This window comes from Coffea arabica, chromosome 6c (genome assembly GCF_036785885.1).
Source record: "Coffea arabica cultivar ET-39 chromosome 6c, Coffea Arabica ET-39 HiFi, whole genome shotgun sequence".
Taxonomy (NCBI): domain Eukaryota; kingdom Viridiplantae; phylum Streptophyta; class Magnoliopsida; order Gentianales; family Rubiaceae; genus Coffea; species Coffea arabica.
Window position 1 is genome coordinate 6351148 of NC_092320.1, and position 12914 is coordinate 6364061.

The following is a 12914-nucleotide window of genomic DNA, read 5'->3' on the forward strand; positions in this document are numbered from 1 at the left end:
ATGAACCAGTTTCATAGCGCTTTAAACTTCAAATTTTTATAGTTATATAATAATATAGTTTTCAAATTTTATTGGTGAAACAGTTTAAAATTTGCATATACATAGTTGACAATGTTAATCATTTTTGTAACTCGTCAACATTTATTCTAGGGTTGTTCATGTTAGTTAGTGAATATTAAAGAATAACTCATTCAACACAAATATAAACAATTGTAAATATAAATTAGCGAATTAACTCTATTATTCAACAGTGGTATAACTAGTATATGTTGCTGTGTCTAAAAATTCCATAAAAACATTGAAACTTAAAGGAACACCTTAATTTCATGCATCTATGTATCATTATTCTGATCAACATTTTTTTTTTTTGGTCTAACATGAATAATCTACTTTACTCCTATATATGGGGAAAGGGAAGTCCAACTAGATTTGTATATGAAACTCCAGGTGGGGCTCCAAAATCAGATAATTGCATTACTGCATTTTCTTGATTTTTTAACGCAAAGAAGCACCATGCTAGTTAAACCTATATATAATATATTATGTTGTAACTTGTAAGGATGTCGTTGGACTTTGGACTTAGACATTAAACTTTAAGTATGGCCAAAAATGCAAAAGACTTTTAACGGTCAAGATCAGTCCATCTGAGCTCGATTTGATCTCGATAGTTGATGGCAATGAAAGCAAGTGCCTGAAGGGGAGTAGTTGGGTGGCACGGGAGTAGGAGAAAAATCCCCTCTCTTGGCCTTAAAATGGGATGTTCTCCAGCCCTATCCCCAACAATGTTAAATTAAAATATATATATATATAATAACCCAATTATCTATTTATAATAAACTATTATCTAATATCTATTCACAATAACACTAATCCACTAAGACACAAAATAGAAAACCATAAAGTCGTTCTCATTCTCAACCTTTTTATCATGTGAATTACCATATCCCGAGGTTGATGAAGAGAAAATGTTCTGAAGTTGTTTAGTGCTTTGAGTTTGTTCAACATGAGAAATTAACTTGACTTGAGCTTGTTCAAAGTGGAAATATAATTTGACTTCTTGTATTTTTATTTTTCCATCTTGATAGTTTCTTAATCTTATTTAGTTTTGTCTAGGATTGAATGTTCTGAAGCTCAACATGTCTTTGTTCAATGTTCTGAGGTAGAATGACAGTTATTCCGAGGATGTTTAGATTGTTAAATGTTGCAGCACATTTAATTGTTTCTTTAAAGTTATTGTTGATTGAGCATCTCTTTGTTGAGTTTCATGTCTACAATCTATTAGTTGTTTCTTTAAAAACTTGGGTGAGATCAACCCGAGTTTTGATGCACATTTCTCGATCGTCAAACCTGCCAATCGACCTCTACAGTTGCACTGCCAAAAAGCACCCTGGGTGGCTCATCCAATGGAAAGCTCCTTAAGACGTGACTTCCCCAATATGTCCATCTTAAGTATTTTGGTAAACACCATTTTCTATACCAACTAGATTTCCATCTCTAGGGTGCCAATTCGAATAAGGTACGAAACAACCCCTTGAGATATCCATGTTTGACAACAAAACGCACGATGAAGAACTTAAAGTTGCCCTGTAAAGCCTGTAAAAAAGATGTGGACTAACGATTATTTGATGCTTCTATTGACCAACCTCACATCATCCAATTACAGTAGGTCATTTTGTTATTGTGCCATCCCCAAAGGTCGTAAATCTTCTCCTAAAGCCTTACAAGTAAAAGATACAACAGGTTTTCATTTATCCTACGTGTATCTGCACATAGAATTATATCCATCAAGCATCCGTCGCATTGAAGAACATGAAAAACTAGTATCGGACATTTTGATTATGTAGCAACTCCACAACGGCGGCAACTACTCCCTGTCCTTCGGAGGATATGTCTAGCCCAGGCTCCTCAATCTTCCTGTTCAGAAGCCTGTCAAGTTCCCCACGTAATTTCTGCAAAATCGTGCCAGATAATCAATCTTCACCAGCGTCAAGTTGAATAATAAGTAACCGTATTAAACACTTAAAAATGAAGGAGACCAATCAAGCAATTAATAAATAAACTGCAAAGAAGACAGGTTATTAAAGTCGGCAATACCCTTATCAAGTCTAATATGCTCTCTGATGCAGAAAAGTGAAGATATCCCCCAAGCATTTCAATTCCATTTCCACTTTTGCTTGGAATGAGGCTGCCACCAAACATTAGTAGAGCATAATCTGATATGTTTGTTGAGTCTCTTATGTAAATGCTGGTGGTTTTGACCTTTTCACTGTAAACCATGTAAGGAAGAGGAAAAAGATGAACACCAGCATTTACAGATGCAGGGTGAATATCAACTTTTCCAACTTCTTTAGTGTAAAGAGCTGTCCTCTTCCCTCTTCGTTTGCATTGCACCACATTTGGATAGAGCCCAGCACAGAGGATTGCACATACCATTTCCAAATCATCGCTGTATTTATTATAAGCCTGCAAAAATGGAAGTGCCAAATAAGTATCAAAATGGACTCGTCTCAATAGTTCATTGCTTCTGTGGTCAAATAAGAGTTGCTACCATATACATTACCCCTCACCTTAAAACAAACAAGAAGGCAGCAAATGATAGAGCAAAAAAGGAATGTGAAGTAAAGGAGACACTTCCACTATTCAAGAACTTCTAATCTCACTCCACTTGAGGTATGTTGTTCTCACATCATCTCAGGACAATTCCAATCATGAGATTTACATGCATGCATATTGAGATGGACAAGCAAGCACCTATCTTGAGAGGGAGAAGATATGGAAAATCACAAAATCACCCACTTACATTGGCGCCATGTGATTTATCAACAAAACCGATGTCTGATAGAAGATCTAGAAACTGTTTCCTCATATCATCCATCATTTGTAGGGTCACCATTGACAAGAAATTCTCCCAGCAGAAAGCCCTTTCAGCCCCATTGCGTTTAGCAGCCTTCCATCCTTCAAATGCTTTGAGAAGTGCAATGTGGTCGCTTCACCAATTGAAAAGAAATTCTCACATGATTTTTCATATTTATATATGTTGACTACATGAGTAGGCTAAATAAATAAAGCATAAATACTCTTTCAAAGCCTGACCTGCAGGAATCACCAGCAAAAGATCTTTTCGCTGCATCAGCTTCATCTTTCCTATTAATTGGAAGGACAAATGGGTCACGATATGCAAGAGCAGCAGCAATTGTTAATGCTGGATTAAGGCACTGGAATATGGAACCCATGAGAAGCATCTTTCCGATATTTGGGTCCAAGGGCAGCGTGCAGAGATGACGTCCTAAAGATAATAATTACGTTAAGTCTCAAAAATTGAGAAACAGTAGGAGATTAAATTCCAAAAAGATACCAAGTGGAGTAAGCTCTTCAAAGTCATCCAAAGCTCCAATTGTCTTCAGAAGTTCAATGGCATTCTGAACAGCAAGGGGATCTGGAGGCTGAAGTGCCTTGGCCAAAAATGAACTAATATCTCCTTGGCCCAAGCTCTTGATATGAAGACATAGCTCTTGCAAAGGTGTTCGAAGTATTTCAGGAAGTTGATACTGAGGCATAGCATCAAAAATTAATTTCGGATATAATCTGTAACAGAGTCCAGGTTGAACACGTCCGGCACGCCCACGTCTCTGTAATGGCCACAATAATGACATATAGGGAAAATATCAAATAACTTGAAAAGGGTTCAAGCGCCCCCAAATCCATAAAGAAACTTGAATATATAGTTATTGACCTTAGAAAGAACAAGATGTATAAATTTACAGCATAAGAATGTACACCTGATGCGCTGAAGCTTTTGAAATCCAGGAAGGGAGGAGACAAGCCAATTTGTTAAGAGCATCATAACTGGTCTCCTTTGCCTTTCCACAGTCTATAACATATATGACATCATCTATAGTGATACTACTCTCAGCTATGTTAGTTGCCAGCACAATTTTCCTGCAAAAATTAACAGAAGCGACTTGCATTTAAAACAGATATTACACCCTGTACAGTTAAACTTGTTCAATCCCTGGAGCTAGAAATTTGTATTCTAAGAACTTTGAGGGCACAAAAATGTGCTAGAATATCATAGTAGTGCTAGGCAAATGTAAATACTTACAAGAAGTCACCAAACTAGGACAACAATAGCAATTGTAGAAGAGGAAATACTCAACGTATGGCTATGTTACATTGATTATTAGTTCTTGAGAGGAAAGATAGACCAATGTGGAGTGACTCAATCAAACCAACTCTTGTAAAAACCCACAAAGTAATGAAAAAGGAATGAACTTGAGGTCCCAGCTCAAAGAAGTAAACTCACAACAAAAGACATTAAATCCACTCATCAATGTCATTCCATAAAGTGTGCATTGGGGAAAAACAAATAACCCAAAGGAGGGTGGGCATGCAAAAACATATCTTGTCAAACAGCCAAAACTTATTCAGCATAAAACATCTCACCCATGCCCTGATTTAACTGAGAGAAAAAGGGGTCGAGAAGAATTAACAAGGAAAAGTAGATGGATTAGATGCTACCTCATACTAGGAGGTGGACGATCAAAAATTTCACGTTGATTGATAGTAGGCATTGAACCATGAACAGGAAGGACTAAAAACTTGCGAGAATCCCCAAGAAAGTTGTTTGCTTTCACTTTATCAAGCAGCTTAGAAATATCATCCCAACCAGTGAGGAACACAAGAATTGCACCATCACCTTCATGGCGACAAATATATTCTATAGTAGCTTCTACCTTCAAAAAAGTAAAGCACATGTTGGATTTATTAAATTAAAGAATTCCCAGTTCAGAGTTGTGAAGAAGAATAAAAGACAGCAACTAAAACGCAACCAAAAGATGACAGCAAATACTGCTAGCATATTTGACAGAAATTACTTCACACATTCATTCATATCATCATGATACTTGGAAAAAAATTTAATCTGGAATCCCTTTGTTCATGTTTTCATTATTCATTTGGAGCCATAGTGTTGACTATTCACTTTGCCACAGTTCTGACAAAATATTCATGGTTATGGCCACAACATGGAATCATGTAAATTCTGAGGAAAACATGTAGAGAAACATGCCAATTGTAACAAAACAACCCGATAAATATGAAGAAAAAAAATTCCAAATTCCCATCATAACTTGTAAGCAAATTGTATTATAATTTAAAAAAAATCCCGTGGCGCTGGAAGAAGGTGCACAAGATATTTCAGAGAATGATCAATGTTACGTACAAGACCTAGATCAAGCTTTGCCCCAGACCAAGCTTCAAGAGATTGTCTTGTTCCAGCACTGTAGCTTTTGTACTGAGTATTAATATCTGCATCCTACACAAAAACAGCATTCACAGGTGAATGCCCATACACAAGAAGTTTTCAAAACATGTAGTGGAAATAAAACCAACAGAAACCATAGCATAAATATCCTGTAATCCACATTGTTTTTTTGTCCCTTTTGTGGTTTGTCGTGCCAGTTGATGTTCTGACACAACAAACGAGCTCAGATGTTCTTTTACATAATCAAAACATTTACCGATTCTACTGCATGAGTTTCAGCATCTAATGTAGCAGAACTTCGCTCCTCAGGCATGCAATTTTTGTCTCAGAATGAAGTATAACTACAAAGCAGTATAAGTGGAGAGCTAAATAACTGCTGAATATCCAGTAGACAAGCATATCAATGTATTATTTCACAACTGCTCTAAAATCCTGGACGGTACTTAAGGAGTTGACTATATAAAGCCAACAACAGACTCCTATATTATATGGCATGCTATGTGATGCTCCTGTTTCATATGAAAGACTTTGAAGAAGTGAAAGCTCTGCTTATGACCTAAAACCTTTAGAACCAGCACAAAATTCATATTATGTTACATCATGAAGATAGACAATCATTTTCATCATCAGAAAGAGCAAAAAGTAAATAATCTGGATGAACAGCCATGCCTCAAATAATTCTGTTAAAGGATCTCTCTTAAATTCTTGTTGTTGCCGCCGCCTTCCTCTGGGATTTCCAGGAATGTTGTCAGATTCTGACTTAATACGGTAGCGAGTTCTCTCTAATACGTCTTCCAAAAATAGTTCTGCCACAGGAAACACCAATCCCTGACAAATGATTATGAAAAAGGAATTCAAGAAAAAGTGGATTTTCCCCGGGGGGGAATATATATATATATATATATAGAGAGAGAGAGAGAGAGAGAGAGAGTGCAAATAAAATTACTGGGATATGGATTGTTGGTGCATTTCCAAAATATCTAGAAAATAGATCAGCATTAATTGTAGCACTCATTAAAATAAGCCGTAGATCAGGCCGACGAGGAAGTAGGTCCCTTAATATTATTAGAAGAAAATCTTCATTCATGCCTCTTTCATGGATCTCATCTACCAGTAAATGGCTAACTCCTCTAAGATAAGGGTCCTGAACCTGCAAATCAACAGATAACGAATTATGGTTGCAGTTTTGAGGTTTCTGTGGGCTGAGATCTTCTAATAGCATACTAAAGTATGCAGAATCATGATAAGTTAGGAGGATATCAATTACAATTTTCTTATCGTATTTTATAAGGTTGGATTCCATCACACACCAGAGTTCAGAAAATCTAACAGTTAAAGGAAGCAGATATGCAGGTAGTATGGAAATCAAGCACTGTGATAGAGAAACCCCCCCCCCCCTCTTTTGTTGGTACAGAATAGCAGACCAAATGAAGACCATGAACAAAATCATCAGCATTTAAAAGAATAAAACTGTATTACCAATTGCCTAAGTAGTACTCCTGTGGTGCAAAATAACAATCTTGTCTGAGCAGAACGATTTGCCTCCAGTCGGATCTGGTAGCCTACAGTTTCACCAAGGTTCTCCCCCCTTTCAGAGGATATTCGAGCAGCAACTGATATTGCAGAAATGCGACGGGGTTGCGTGCACATTATGTTGCAATTTGCACCACGTTGAGATGAAACCTCCTCCTCCAAAATAAACTGAGGAAGCTGGGTTGTCTTGCCACAACCTGTTTCCCCAGAGACAACCAATACCTATTATCCAAAAATACAAACACTAGTATCAAATAGATGAAAAAGAGCAGTGTTTGAGTATAGCATGAAGGTTTCAACTTGAGCAATATAACAAAATAGGGTGTACAAGCATGCCGATGAATTTTAAGACACTAATATCTCATAATTCCACAAAAACAAGAAAAATATACTCAGAAAGGAACACACCTGATTTAATGCAATGGCCTTCAAGAACTCATGTTTTACTTTAAATGCAGGAAGCTTCTCCCTGAATGAGAGCATTGCCTTTACACTCTCACTCTCCTACAAAATCAAATAGTCAATACAGACACACACATATATAAACAGTTAACAATATTCAAAATATTCCTACAAGCTAAATGATCCAGCTCTCAGCAAGAAAATAATACCCTTAGCTCTTCTTGTCTCCGTTTAAGTTCAAGACTAAGTTTCTCGTTGGAAGCATCAGTCTCAGACATATGTGGAGGCTTTGCCAACTCTAAAACATTAGATGATCCTTTTGGCGTATGAGAGGATGTAGAAGAGGACTTATCAACAGGTATTCCAACTTGTGAATCATTCAATAATTGTCCAACTTTTGTCTCAATCTCGCTAGACATCCGTATCTGCAATTGTGTATAATATGTAATTACTAAAAGAAACATGATTAAAGTCTGCAAAACACATATATGATGTTTTACCTCCTGCTTCGTTGATCCATGATGCTCATCTAAATCAGCCCTGTAGTTTGGCAATGGAACTTTGCTGACAACAAGTGCTCTTCCCTTATCATAAGCATGGCTTTCTTTCCAAAAGTACGAAGCACAAAACAGAAGTGTAAGAAATGCATGAATATAATCTTCAGGTAGATGTACACTGATACCAACAATAAAAATAACCATATGTAAACAAGCTTTTACCAAAATAACCAATACTAAAGCACAGCTTATCAGCAAATTTAGCATTTATATGAAATTTGCTATCAGCCAGCTCATGAACAAGCAAAGCAACCATAAGAAACTATTATTAACACCATGTCTGGTTGGGCACTTTTCATTTGGACTGACTTGTCTGTCTACTCACTTTTTTTGTCCTTTCCATTGTTCCACCAACTCCTGTTCCTCATTTAATCCCAAACCCCCGCTTGAAGGTTATGCATGTGTCTATGTGAACATTTACTGACCAAGATTACTTTGGCCAATAATCCTGAACTCAACAGAGCATACTTCTAAAAAGAACTTACAAGTAGAGCCCCAACTGATAGGCCATATCAGCCATTATTTCTTGGTCCTCTCTTCTAAATTTACGCTTTATAACCATCTCCTGTTCTCTTCCTCTCTTCATTTGCTCCATCTTTCCCCACCACTCATTCTCGTCCATCACCTCCATCTGCAGACAATCATGACAAAACAAACATCACCTAACTTCCAGAAACGGCAATTATACATATCTCCCCAATCTGTCTGGGTGTGTACAATGGTAAATATTAATAAGTATATACACGCTAATACTGTACGTTGGGTAATGTCACAATAGGACCAACAACTCAATGTCAAATATGGTTTTGGCAAAAACATTATTGAGAATCATCCTCTGTAAAAATTGCTATCAGTTAAAAACAACTTATGAAGACCATAAGAGGTTCAAGCTTTAATTAGTAAAAATAGATTAATTTTGCTTAGCTATTGGCATAAGGATTGAAATAAGTACCACTGTTTCTAGACTGTGACAAGATAAGAAAAAGAACACAAGGAAAGGTTCACAAGGCATAGACATTAGAAGCTGACTCATCACATGAACCTAAATTGAGCTAAATGGAGAAAATTGATTCAATTATTTTACCTTCCCTGTTAGGCTGAGTTGAACATTTATGTCTATTGGTCCAAAACAGAAGGACAACATTATCAATCAGTTCAATTTAAAAGAGTCTCAGATAATGCACACAAAATATTCATAAGGAAAAACCCAAAATTGAAATTCAAGCACCAAAATATAACAATTTGACACACACTGACAGAATCAGGCAAAACATATCATTTGAGTGATAATTCTCTAGTCCAGATGAGTACATAGTTGAGCCTGGGAACGTCTTTTGCAAGAATAAATGAATCATACCACTTTAGTTATAAGGATGCAGATTCCAACTAGCTTGGATCACAATTATATACGTGCAACTAGCAAAAATAACAAGTTTTCTACAGATTTAAATCACCAAGCAAAGTAAAGAATCGAGTCCACTTCGATATACTAAGCTTATGCCATGATAGTAGGATTGAAGCCCATGCGGAGATATTCTCTATTACTACCTCAGCCGCTTGTTGTCGGAGTCGTTCGGCTCTCCAAACGGGGTCCCACCAGCGCTGTTCACCACCACGCCCGCCTCGACCACCGCCACCTCTCCCTCGTCCACCACCACGCTGCCCTCCGCCGCCACGACGACCTCCTTGGTGATTCGGGCGATATGACATGGCGAAGGATGAGATTCGAGCGGTACTGAATGCTAACGTCGCAGTAGGCGGTGCGATGGATGAGGGGAACTTGCGAAAGAGGAGTCCGAGAAAAGAACGGTTGCGGAAACCCACTGACATAAATAAGTGCAGCTAGGCTGGGTTGCACTAATCTTTTTTTACTACAACTAGCGGCATTTGGGTTTTGGGGGAGTGGGAGTTTGGGACCGGTTCTTCGAGGCGAAGCGTGAAATGTTGGTCGCGAATTAAGCCGTTCACGTTTCCGCTTCGCTTCAGGAGTCCATCCATAGTTGTATCGCTCCTAACTCTCTATTTATTTATTTGTTTGTTTTGATAAACTGCGCTTCTTCTTTTTTTTTTTTTTTGTGGCATTACTGAAAATATTTATGATTGATACACGTGTCTGCTCTTTTCAGATTTTCAAAAAGTAAATAAATAAAATAAGTTATTTATACCCTGTTTAACAGCCTTTTAAATCACCCCTAAATTCTTTTTGGGAGAGTGCGTATGCTTTTAAAACTATTCGAAAAATTAAAATCCAAACATATATTACTCTATATGTACTCAACATCAATCACGAAATTATGGCTGGTTTGGAGTGAAAAACAAAAAGGCTTATGCATCATCACAGGCTGGTATAATTAGTAACTAGTTAACATTCAATTTTTTAAGTTTTTCTAAATTCTGTGATGTAACTTCGCTAATCAAATGGACCAACTAAATTCATCTTATAAGTTTTGTCTGACAAGTGCAATCAACGAACCCATCAGATATTTGTCTATTATTTATTTTCAGTCAACGCGAATTGTATTAAAAAGTTGTGGATTTACTATATAATTTATTAAATAATTATTGATCTACAATACGATTTTTCTTAACCAATTTGAATGCCAACAGCAATTTAAAAAGGGTTCAATTTAGATCCTACCTTTGTGCACTTAGTTGAATTCCCTTCTCCTATGGGTGCAAACGAGCCGAACTCGAGTCGAGTTTTAACTAATCGAGCCGAACTCGAGTTAATTTTGTGAAGCTCGAACTCGAGCTCGAGCTCAACGAGATCAAAATATCGAGCTCGAGCTCAAGCTCAAGCTTAAAAATGTATGTAATTTTACTATTAAAATAAAAAATAAAAAAATATATATATAATTGAGTTCGCTCGCGAGCCAACAAGTTTAATATTTTTGAACTCGAATTCGAGTTCGAGATCGACTTAATTAGCTCGAACTCGACTCGAACTCGATATTGACGAGCTCGAGTCGAGCCGCTCGCGATCGGCTCGCGAGCCGCCGATCGCAAGCGGCTCGATTCGCGAAACACCCCTCCTTCTCCCATTGGAGTGTGATAATAGTATAGGTTTTGCCGTTTTAACTCCTAAACACGGTTTTTTTTTGCATGAGATTCCTAGTTTTGACTATCAAAATAGCTCATCGTCTCTCTTGCAAGGGTGGTTCCGTTTGAAAGGTAAGTTTTTTAAAATTTTGTCTAAAACTTTACTGTAACGCACTGTAGAAGTTTTTTTAAAAAAATTTCTACATATGTGTAAATTTTTGAATATTTTAAAATGTATAGTTTAAAAATTTTGAAATTCCTGTAGATAAAGTTTTTAAAAATTTTGTAGCAGATAAACTTGTAAAAAAACTTGAGCTCTATAAAACGGGCATATGACGTACCTCAGGAAATAAAAATAAGGGTAAATTCCCTTTTGACCCCCTAAACTATATCCTGTTTCCCACTTCAATCCCTAAACTTCTAAATAGGACACTTAAATCCTCAAACTATTGAATCCGTCCCAATTAAGTAAAACCGTTGACAGACTCCACAGAATCATCAGGGTTTTTCGAGCGTGCAAAACAAGCGCCGTTAGTGAGACTAAGTAAGCCATGAACACTGAAATAGCCAAGACATAATTGTAATTTTGCCCAGCACAAATAGCAAACAATTGACCCAGCTTTGTTTCTGTCGTCTTCACCAGTGGCACTCAATTGACCCAGGACAAAAAACAAACAAATCCCCAGACTAAAAATTGGCGGGCATAGAGAAAATGAGAAATCCCGATCCATCCATAAGGGCTAAGAGAATCTGAAAAACAAAGACAGCCGCGTGAGTGGGAGTTTTCCGTCGCTGGACGCCACACAATTTTTTTACAATTGCGGAAACAGCTATGAGATAATACCTCAAAGGACCTTTTTTATTATATATCTTCAGCTGCTTCTTTTGGAAATTCTTGTATGGCGGTCTCAACAGCTGGGGCTTTCTTTGTCTATCCGGCCAGCCACCTCTCCCTTAGGCCTTATCACCACCACCAACAACAACAACTTCTTCGACGGCTTCAATCCCCTCCTCAACCGCCGCCCCCTTGTTCTGCCGACCTCCACCTCCTCATCCGACCGTGGGTTCCGTCCATCCTCCCCGGTAAGCGTAGTGGATTCTTGTCGATTTCCTCATCCGCCGTCAGCTGCCTAATTTCGGGAGTGGCCGGCGGTGGAGTCTCTGACGATTTCGTCTCCACTAGGAAGTCTGGATTCAGCCGCAAATTCTCCATTATCGCCAATATGCTCAAGTGAATTGAGCCACTCGACGTCTTCGTCATCTCTAGAGGTGTCTCCGACTCCACTAAGGACTCGATGAAGCAGACCATTTCTGCTATGCTGGGCTTGCTCTCATCCAATCAATTTTCCGTCACCATCTAGTTTTCCAAATGCCCTCTCGACCGCCTTATCGTTTCCTCCATAATTACCGGGTAATTGCTTTAATCTTCGCTCTCTAATTGATTACAAATACTTTTTGTTTCCAAAGCTGAACATTGGACTGCTTAGTGATTCCATTGGGTGGGGAAATGTTAATTCAAATTGGCTGGTCCAGATTATTCAGGTATACTTTGTGGAATGCGGAGTATCGAATTTCATTGATGAGGAATTTTGACATAATTATGGATATCTCCAAAGATTATCAACATTTGAGGAGAATGGGGGTTTGGAGCTGAAAGGAAAACAGAGTGAAGAAACAGAAAGTATAGCTAGAGTGGATGGTTGTGCGGAAGTTTTGGATAGAAAACAGGGGGATAGCCTCAGAAACAGCTTTGTTTTTGTTGTCTTCACCGTGGATTTGAACAAAGTTGTTTCTCTCTATTTTCTTTTCCCCTTAAACCTAACGAGCGAAATTACAATTACGTCCTGACTATTTCAGTGTTCATGGCTTATTTAGTCTCACTAACGGCGCTTGTTTTGCACGCTTGAAAAATCCTGATGATTCTGTGGAGTCCGTCAACGGTTTTACTTAATTGGGATGGATTAAATAGTTTGGGGACTTAAATGTCCCATTTAGAAGTTTAGGGATTGAAGTGGGAAACAGGGTATAGTTTAAGAGGTCAAAAGCGAATTTACCCTAAAAATAAAAAAGGTATACTAGATGGGCCTTTGTACAACGGTAGGCCGAAGGTGGCAGTGTTG

At 37.8% G+C, this 12914-nt stretch overlaps 1 protein-coding gene and 1 long non-coding RNA gene across 3 annotated transcripts; one reads left to right on the forward strand and one right to left on the reverse strand.

Moving 5' to 3' along the window:
• Positions 1-1607: 1607 nt before the first annotated feature.
• On the reverse strand, positions 1608-9746 carry LOC113692422 (DExH-box ATP-dependent RNA helicase DExH1). Of its 2 annotated transcripts, XM_072052412.1 has the most exons (16): positions 9304-9746; positions 8241-8386; positions 7699-7798; positions 7408-7623; positions 7205-7300; positions 6743-7018; positions 6210-6413; positions 5933-6091; positions 5222-5314; positions 4519-4733; positions 3780-3939; positions 3356-3629; positions 3094-3286; positions 2801-2987; positions 2095-2463; positions 1608-1949 (listed from the first exon to the last, which is right to left on the reverse strand). In XM_072052412.1, the coding sequence occupies exons 1-16, from the start codon at positions 9583-9585 to the stop codon at positions 1818-1820; spliced, it is 3102 nt and encodes a 1033-aa protein (XP_071908513.1). In that variant the 5' UTR covers positions 9586-9746; the 3' UTR covers positions 1608-1817. The 2 variants fall into 2 exon arrangements, with proteins under 2 accessions (XP_071908513.1, XP_071908514.1); XM_072052413.1 differs by lacking the exon at positions 9304-9746 and having other exon boundaries at positions 7699-7802; positions 8241-8380.
• Positions 9747-12075: 2329 nt separating this feature from the next.
• LOC140008362 (uncharacterized) lies at positions 12076-12519 on the forward strand. Its single transcript, XR_011815760.1, has 2 exons — positions 12076-12205; positions 12337-12519. It is a non-coding gene; the product is annotated as an uncharacterized lncRNA (long non-coding RNA).
• The last annotated feature ends 395 nt before the right edge of the window (positions 12520-12914 follow it).

Coding starts and splice junctions, on each gene's coding strand:
- LOC113692422 (XM_072052412.1), bottom strand. CDS start 9,585: ATGTCAGTGGGTTTCCGCAACCGTTCTTTTCTCGGACTCCTCTTTCGC. Junction 4,734..5,221: donor CAAAGCTTGATCTAGGTCTT/GTACGTAACATT, acceptor ACTTTTTTGAAG/GTAGAAGCTACTATAGAATA. Junction 1,950..2,094: donor GCATATTAGACTTGATAAGG/GTATTGCCGACT, acceptor ACGATTTTGCAG/AAATTACGTGGGGAACTTGA.